The 9,239-nt window shown below is 58.8% G+C and overlaps 1 protein-coding gene across 1 annotated transcript; it reads right to left on the bottom strand.

Annotated features, from left to right (window-relative positions):
* Positions 1-910: 910 nt before the first annotated feature.
* Positions 911-8,842, bottom strand: LOC104035506 (uncharacterized). The gene is given in 9 exon segments (XM_075720153.1): positions 911-967; positions 1,416-1,512; positions 1,716-1,828; positions 4,025-4,194; positions 4,618-4,785; positions 5,778-6,063; positions 6,065-6,108; positions 7,382-7,436; positions 8,777-8,842. Coding segments are annotated over 9 exon segments (1,056 nt in total).
* Between the last annotated feature and the right edge of the window lie 397 nt (positions 8,843-9,239).

The following is a 9,239-nucleotide window of genomic DNA, read 5'->3' as shown; positions in this document are numbered from 1 at the left end:
GGGAGAGCGAGGTGCGAGGCCCATGGCCAGGCTCCGCAGCCTGCTCCCTCCCAGGCAGCCAAACTGCTGCGTCTGCAGCGGAGGTTTTGCCATGTGGGGCTGGAGCACGCTGGTTTCGGCTGGGATAGAGTTAATTTTCTTCCTAGCAGCAGGCATAGTGCTGTGTTTTGGATTTAGTAGGAGAAGAATGTTGATAACATGCTGATGTTTTTAGTTGTTGCTGAGTACTGCTTATGCTAGTCAAGGACTTTTTCAGCTTCCCATGCTCTGCCAGGCGCACAAGAAACTGGGAGGGGGCACAGCCAGAATAGTTGATCCAAACTGACCAAAGGGCTATTCCATACCATATGACGTCATGCTCAGTATATAAACTGGGGGGGGGGGGTGGCCGGGGAGCAGCGATCGCTGCTCGGGAACTGTCTGGGTATCGGTCGGCGGGTGGTGAGCAATTGCATTGTGCATCACTTGCTTCATGTATCATTATTATTATTATCATTATTATACTGTTACTATTAGCATTACTATTTTACTTTATTTCAATTATTAAACTGTTCTGATCTCACCCCAGGAGTGTTTCTCACTCTTACTCCTCTGATTCTCTCCCCCATCCCATCGGGGTAGGGGGAGTGAGCGAGCGGCTGCGTGGTACTGAGTTGCTGGCTGGGGCGAAACCACGACAGTTCCCTAAACAACACTGAAGAGAAAGAGCTCTCCTCCAAAGCTTTCTGGGGGGACACCGGTGAAGCTGGTTGTGCCATGAAATGTGGGATGTGGCGTAGTCCCGGGGCCGATGGAGGTGGCCGCACTGCTTTCCCTGATGTGGCTGCTGGTGCCACACCTAAAGAGCAAGGTTTCTGTAGTATGCAGGTACCTGCTTTTTTGGAGATGCAGAACCTGGAAAATAATAGGACTAATGAGAAAAGGAGCCCATGATGCAGCTGGGTGCGATGTGAGCTTTGCTCTCAGGCTGAGGGTGGAAAGTTGCTGGGGAGGGGGAGACAGCTGTTGAAGGACACTGTTCCCCAGCTCCTGCTCAGCTGCAGGTGAGCTTGGAAATGTTTGGCTGGAGACAGGCATTTGATTGCATCAGGCAGGGCTGAGGGCTCCTTGTCCCCACGCCAGGGCTCGTGTGTGCTGTGGTGGAGCCGGCACCCGCGTGGCATCCTGTGACCCCACGTGCCCCCAGCCACGCCACAGCATGTCCCCGCGCGGCCCCACACCTCAGCATCAGCAGCCAGCAGAGCCCCAGGCGGTGCTGGCAGCCGAAGTAGGGAGCAGGCGGGCAGAGAGACAGACACCTGCAGGATGCCCAGGCTGTGTTACAAAATTGTCTTCAGTTGGCAGCTCCAGCTCAGCAGATGCAGGCTCTCTGCGCCCCAAACCCTCCCCTCTCTAGTGCAGGGTCTGCACATCACCTGCTCCGAGGTGATGACAATGACATCATCACAGGTAAGAAAAACTGCTGCCGTTTTGCACCAGAATTTCTGGTTCATCTCGTGGCCGGCCTCGTACCTGCAGTGCACCGAGAGGGACCCCCCCGGGAATCCCCGCACGGTGCGGGGTCCCGTCACCACTCAGCAGCCTGCGGAGACACACGGAGCCACAGCAGTGCTGCTGCTGCTGCTGCTGCTGCTGCTGCTGCCGCCGCCCAGCCCCGGCCGTCGGGGCCGCCCCCGGAGCCGCTTCTGGACTCGGGGGCTGCAGCCTGGCCTCACCTGGCAGCAGCGCCCAGGTGTGCGGGATCGGAGGAATCTGAGTCCGGGATGCTCAGGGGCACCCTGTCCCGAGGGAGGCTGTGTCTGTGCACCTGCTGCACCAGGCAGCAGCACTGAGATGAGATGTCCCCAGTCATTAAAAAAAGAGTCTCCATCAATCGTGCGTATTATTAACTGAGCAAAAAGCCTTATCACCAGGGTTCATATGACAGCAATGCAAGCGTGTCTCAGAGATCACCCCCTGTAGCTGTCCACTAGCCACACGAAAAGGACGATGTCAGCTGGGCTCCTGCCGTGACCATCGTGGGCTTCCTGGGCTGGCTTATTCCCAGCCTCTCCACAGCTCTGCCAGAGCCCCTGGGGTGGGAACCGCCTGACCTGTGCTCCCAGGTCTCACCTGGGAAAAGGGTCCAAACCAGGAAAATCCTCATTTTCCAGCTTCTCGCTCCCGATGCAGGTTTTCCCCCATGGTTATTCATGAAGTACCCTGCGGGACGGAGGCAGGTTCACACATACCCCGGTGTCCCAAGAGTTTCCCAAGCCTCCTTCTTATGTTGCTTCCTTGGGCAGTGTTTACCCACAGACTCTGGATGTCTTTTTAAAAGGTGATTACTTCTGCCCTTCCCTGGAGACCATGACTCACCCTAGGGGTGTCTCATGAGACAGACTCTCTGCTTTTGCTCTGAAACAGACACTGGTTCCCAGAAAAATGCCAAAATGCAGGGGGTTCCTCCACCACAATGCCTGTCCCAGCAGGGAACTGCAGCCCCTTCCCCATGCACAGAGCCTGAAGGGCTTCGGGGGGCTTTGCAGGGGGGCCAAGCCAGAGCAGAGGTCCGGGGACTGGGAGAAAGTGAATGCAGGTCAGCCCCTGTGGACGGACCAGTTGGGACCACTGGGATGCTCTGCTGGTTGTGATGGACTGGGATGATGGACTGGGATGACGGACAGCTGTCCCTGCTGCTCCCTGGCTCCCGAGCTGGCTGCCAGTGTGAGCTGGGCTGCTTTTGTTTGTTTTCTCAAGCAAAGTGTCTCATTTCCCCCCCCGCAAATGCCTTTTTTTGGCACAGCTGTGGGTTTTGAGTGACAATGCCTTTTTTTTCCTGAAATTAAATGTTTCTACTGAAAGTTTCAGAAACCCAAACACAAAAAAGGAAAGCCACTTCCCTGGCAGCTGCCTTGCCGATGGCTTTCTTCCTCGATGCCCCTTGGAAAGAGCAGAAAGCACAAACCCCTGGCCCTGCCAGAGGCTGAGGCTGCTTCTTCCCCCATCCCATCCCCTCCCTGTCCCCCTGCCATCGCAAGAGGAAGCTCTGCATTTTCCTTCTGATTATCAAGTAACCCCATTCATTCCCACTGTGTGGGCTGTGAGCTGAGTTGCTGCAAGTAGTAGCAAGATCTAAATTCAAGGAATAGCTGGAGATTACAAACCTGCTTTCTGCTGATAAGCCTTTCTGGCAAGGCTGGGCAGCCAGAGTTCCAGCTGCCTCCCCAGCCGCTCTCCTCTTCCTTGCTTTGAGTGTTGGTTCCCATTGCCCCCTCCTAACGCAGCCCCAGCAGTGTCGGGGTGCCCCGGGGACCCCCAAAGGGGATGACAGCAGCAGAGTGGCTCTATGGGTGCAGCAGATTGTCCCCTCTCTCCTCGAGACCGAGCCCCCACAGAAGAATTTCTTTATTGGCTTTATCTGAACCCAAAAGAACCTGCTTGTCGCTGAGCTGGGAAAACACCCCGCTCCTCAGCCTGTGCAGGAATCAGGGATGTGGTTCCTTGCCAGCCGAGAGGTGCGGGTCAATCTGACAAAGCAACACGGGTGGGGGTCTCTTGGGGTCCCGCAGGCTGGGGGGTGGTGCCAGCATGGCCATGGGCAGAGGCTGTCACACCGCCAAGACACCACGGTGATGGGACAGCAGCAGCCACCTCCTGCAACGCTCCTTCACCTCCTCTGCTGCAGCAAGGACGTCTCCAGGGATGATCACAGGGACATCCCCCGGGGTGGCCCTGCAGGGACCCTCTGCCCACAGGGGATGCTCTGCTAGGGCAAGTGGGAAACCTCTTCTCCTGGGAAATGTCAGCCAAGCATCCCCATCACCTCCTCCTGACACAGGGTGTTTGTGTAGATACCACTGTCCTCCTGCTCAAGGTCCTGCTTCATGTCACTGCAGCCACCCTGTTGAGGGGACAGCGCGTCTCTGCAGCCCTGGGGCACGGCTGGGTGGTGTGGGGGCTGCCCAGGGCGAGCAACCTCACTGCATGGCCCCTTGCCCATGCTGCCTGCACTGCCCACACTGCCCGCATCAGGGGCCCTCACCTCTGCCAGGTCCAGGTCATTGTTGTACGTGGTGCCATGGTCCAGCTGCGCGGCAGTGCCCGGCTTGCAGGGGGCAGCAGGGAATTTGGTGTGAGGGGGCAGTGTGCCAGAAAGAAGAGACACGGGGGGAGGTTTTCTGTTTCGCTGGGAGGGGGGAGCTCCCCACAGCCCTGTGCTCAGGGTGGGTTTGTCCCCCAGATCATAGAATCATAGAATCATAGAAACATAGAATGCTTTGGGTTGGAAGGGACCTTTAGAGGCCATCCAGCCCAACCCCCCTGCAGTGAGCAGGGACAGCTTTAACCAGATCAGGGTGCTCAGAGCCCCGTCCAACCTGACCTTGAATGTTGCCAGGGATGGGGCCTCTACCACCTCTCTGGGCAACCTGTTCCAGTGCTTCACCACCCTCATTGTAAAAAACTTCTTTCTAATGCCAGTCTAAATCTATTCTTCTTTGGTTTAAATCCGTTATTCCTTGTCCTGTCACAACAGGCCTTGCTAAAAAGATTCTCCCCATCTTTCTTGTAGGCCCCCTTTAAGTACGGAAGGGCACCGGGGTGTGCCTGGGACACGGCATGCACAGGCACCATTACCTTCCCTCCTCCTGAGCAGGGCACAGAGGAGCCCGGCGGAGCTGGCGGCAGCCAGGAGGGAGAGCAGGACCACGATGGGCACCAGGACCCTCAGGGCTGGTCCCCTGAGTCTGGAGGTGAGGGGAGAGGAGCGGGGCTGGTTCTCTCCCTCACAAGGCTGGGGCTTTGCTTTTTCAGTGCCCTGTGTACAGTTGCCCTCCCACAGCCCCTCCGCAGCCAGCCATGGAGTGGGATGCAAGGTGGGGACAACAGCCTGGGACCCCACTGCATCCCCCCCAAATGCCCAGGCTGACGGGTGAAGACCCTGTGTGTCCCCACAAGCCCCCTTGCACAGGGACACCCACTGCTGCCCATGGCAGTGAGAGCCATTGCCCTTCCCCGCGCCCACCCTGTGCCCCAGGGCCCCAGGCTCACCCCGCGGTGGTGGTGGGGGGATGCTCCGTCGCGGTGGGGGGATGCTCCGTCATGGTGGTGGAGATCCAGGGGGTGGGGGTGGCTGGGGGAGCTACCGGGGTAGCTGCATGAAAGGTCCTGGTGGGAACTGGGGGCTGGAGGTGACTGTGGGTCCCCTATGTCTCCTCCAGCAGCAGGCAAATACTTGCCCATGTCCCCTCCTGCACATGCCCCTGCCCTGCCGGCATACGTGTGGGATGTGCCCTGCCTGCGCCTGCCTGCCCAGCTATCCCCCCGCTTCTCTGGGCTGTGTGTCCCATGGCGAGACATCTCTCCACCTGCTGTGATCCGGGTTGGATATACCCCTTTTCCTGGTCTAGAAACTCAATATTATATCATTTGGCTGTCAGGGGTGGGCAGGCACTCCCTGGCCTCAGTGCTGGGGCTCAGTGTGAGCACTCACTGCAGCATGTAACAGGTGGCTCCGCCATCCTGCCTGCACTGTGATGGGTGCTGGGAGCCCCAAAACCAGCCTGGGGCTGGACCCTGCATTGGGCTGCTGCACACTCTGCCTGCATCTGCAAGGATCCCAGGAGAAAGCAACCTGTCACCCCTCCCAACCTCTGCCACCAGCTTATACTGAGTCCCAGGGGCTCTTTCCAGCATCGCTGCCTCCTCCCAGGCCACTGCTGCCCCATGAGCCAGCAGCCTCTCCAAAAAGAGTCCCAGCCAGCAAAACCTCCAGCCAGCTGGACACCACGGCTTACCTGGAACCACCCTCACTGTCACAGGCTCCATCAGGTCCCTGCCGATCCTCTCGACCCTGCACCAGTAACTCCCAGCATCCGCCTCAGAGAGGTTCTCCATGGTGAGCTGGACCACGCAGAAGGTGTAGCTGTCCTGGATGGAGACCCGGCTGCGCTGCCGGGGCACTTCCCTGCCCGCTGTCTCCACCACCTTGTGGCAGGAGTCCTGGCTGGCTCCCCGGCACCAGTACTTGTTGTAGCCCTCGTAGCCCCGGGGGTACCAGCAGTGGAGGGAGAGTGTCCCCCCCCACCTGGCCGCTGACCTCGCGGGGGACAACCAGAGCCTGGCAAACTGCAAAGAAAACCACAGTGACATCGGAGAGAAACAGGGCTGCAAAGTCAGCCTTCCCCTGAGCCCCTCCTGCTCAGGTCCCTTTGAAAAGCAGCACTTTGGGGGAGACCCCATCTGCCGGCTTTTAGCCCCAGACATAGACCGCGGTGATGGGAGGCTTTGGCTCCGTTGGTGCCCAATGTGGAGCCCGTGCCCCTGGGGGGGTCAGCAGCCCCAGCCCCCTGGTTCCAGCGGGAACCGGAGCACCGCTGGTGTGGTTGGAGCCTGTCTTCACCTGGGAGAAGGAGCCAGCCCCAGCCCGGCAGTATCCCCATCATCCAGCTTTGCTCCGGAGATGTGCGAACATCAGCCTCCTGCACAGGGCAGTGAGCTGGGGGACGCTGAGCTGATGTGCGCTCTCAGCTTCTTTCACTGGTTTTTTTCTCACGCAAGAGGTGGCTGCTCTGCTGCCGGGTTATTTTTATCTGGCCGGGCTTCACCTCAGGGCTGGGGGTTTTCTGCTGCAGGTGTCAAGCCGCTGAGATGCTTTTTGCAGACTGGCACATCTGAAGCACACCGGGGAGGGTGGGCAGCTGCAGAAATGGGATGTGGGACCCTGTGCACCCCACTTGGCAGGAGAGTTTAGGAGGGGAGGGGTCTTCACCCCAAATGGCTGCTGCAGAGAGATGCTGGAGCACACGAGCTGAGCAGAGCTTCCAGCACCAAAACAAGGCAAAACCGGCACAGCAGCTTTAATCTTTGCTTGATCTTTGCAGAGCTCACCTCGTGTTCCTGGGGGTGCTGGAGGCTGTGTGTCCTGGTGCTCCCCCTTGGCCAGGCTAAGGAGTGATGCCGGGATGGGCGCAGCCTCCCGGGCGCTGGGAGGGCGTCAGCTCAGCCCCTGGGCTGCGTTTCAGCTGAGGGACATGCCGGGCCCTGCCAGCTCTTGGGGGTGTGGGTGCCTGGCTCCAGCCCTGGGTTCTGCTGGGGTCTGCAGCACCGAGCTGGTTTGGGGGGCAGTGGGAGATGTGAGACATTCAGAGAGGGGGAGCAGGAGTGATCCAGACATTGCCCAGAGCTGCTGTACAGCACTGGGGGCTGTGGCTGTGTGGCTGGAGGTCGGCTCTGCCGATGGTGCTTGCAGGGACAGAGTGGTTGGGGTAGGGCTTCCTCCTCCTCCTCCTCCTCTTCCTCTGGCTTTTTTACCCCAGGTATTACAATGCTGGGGGGCAGGGGAAAACTGGGAGCAGGGCTGCATTGCTGGAGCTGGTCCAAGCAGCAGGTCCCCCCGCACTCCCACTCCCCATTTGGCACTGGAGCTTCTTGCAGACGATGAGGCTTGGGTTGCCCTGGCGAGCAAGTGGCACCCAGAGGAGCTCCTCTGGCCCGTGGTGGGGCAGGGATGGAGCCGAGCTGTCTGCAGGCCCTTCGTGGAGCAACTCCCCATTTATTTTTCTTTCCACCCTTGTGGTTTTTCTTCCTCTTTCTAAAACAGTTGCATGGTTTCCATTTCGCAGAAGGGTGGTTATATTTGGGTAGATGATGAGACCTACCCAAACTGGGGCCTTTTCCTTCTGCAGCTCCCCGACCTGGGATACGCAGCTGAATTCCTGATGTCTGCATGGGAGGCTGGGCTGGAGCAGGATGGGACCCCCCCTGCAGCCAGGCTCCCTCAGGACCCTCCCTCCAACTCAGCCTGCTCTTCAGCCCCTTCACTCTGTGCAAAGACCCAGGGGGAGGGGAACGAGGTGCCAGGTAAAAATAAAGAAACAGAAGTCTGAGGGCTGTGTAGGAACAGGGGTGACCGCATCAGCCGCAGCACCATCTCTGTGCTGGGGTGCCTCGGAGTCTTTGGGGCCAAGGAGGGGACGGAGGTCATGTCTCTGACCGGATGCTGACCTGCCCTTACTCCCCACGTGCTCCTTGCTGAGCACAAGAACCATGGAGGATGAGAAGGGGTTGCCAAGGCATCACGTCCCCTGGTTCCCCGCAGCCTGGACCAGGGGTGCCGGGCTTTTAACTCCTGATTGGGGGATATTTTAAACACGTCCCAGATCTTCTGATCTCATCTCATTTAATAACCTCATGGCAGGGTGGGGATAAACAGCACTGCTGGGCCGGTGGCGTGTGCATCCCACTGCAGGACTTCGTGGCACATGGGGGTCCCCAGTCTCATGCGGTATGGAGGGGACGGGGGTCGCTTTTGCAGGATGCAGGGAATCTCAATGGGACAGGCAGAGAGAGTTTGGGAAGCAGTGGGGAAACACGCCCTGGATGGTGGGAGAGCTGCAGGGGATGCCTGTTCCCGAACACAGGGCTTTCTGGCAGCAAGGGGCCAAGCACAGAGCCGCTCAGAGTGTGTTCATGTAGATCGGCTGCAGTTCTGGAGCTCTGGAAATGGAAACTTCGTCTCCCTTTTCAAAGTCCTGAAATGGGAGAGAAATGTGAAGATTTGGGGCAGTTTGCATGTCTGCCTATGCTAGAGCCCTAAAAGTTCGTGTCTACCCTGTTCCTACAGGGTTTGATAGCTGCTGCCTGGGACAGGCTGCTAAAGGGAAGGGAAAGGCTGGTGTGGGGGAAGGAGTGTGACCCCAAAGCAGGGCAGCTTCTCCTCGCTGCAGGGCTGGGAGCAAGGAGCACCCATCGGGTAACTTGCCATGTGCGCGGGGAGCTGCCCCAGCTCCTTTACCTGACACTTGGCTGGGCTGTTCTCATAGTCATCCTCGGGCAAGCTGAGGTCCGACTCCCTGTTCATGTAGATGTTATTGGAAGCAGCTGCTCGCTCCCAGCTTGCAGTGACCTGGAGGGGATGAGGTGTGTTGAGGACAAGGGGGGCTCCAGGCAGTGGTTCCCTCATGGAGGAGCCATCACAAGACCCCCATCCCACTGCCCTCCCACCCGCGGTACCTGGAGGTCCTTGTCCCTCTTCCTCTCCACAGCCCAGGCTGCTGGGGGAAGAGCAAGAGAAATGGGTCAGACCGACATGGACCTCCCTTTGCTGAAGGAGAGCATTTTGGGGGGTCCTGAGCCCTTCCCCATAGGTGTCCCATCAGTCCCTGTGCAACCTCAGGTCTGGCCTGATTTTGCCAAGAGCCCTCTGGACTGTGGGGCTCGGTGGGTTGGGGTCCTGGGAAGGGCTCCAACTGCTTTCA

The sequence above is a fragment of the Pelecanus crispus genome, chromosome 12, assembly GCF_030463565.1.
Source record: "Pelecanus crispus isolate bPelCri1 chromosome 12, bPelCri1.pri, whole genome shotgun sequence".
Classification (NCBI taxonomy): Eukaryota; Metazoa; Chordata; class Aves; order Pelecaniformes; family Pelecanidae; genus Pelecanus; species Pelecanus crispus.
The sequence above is the reverse complement of the archived record's forward strand: the minus strand, read 5'-3'. Positions and strand labels throughout refer to the sequence as shown.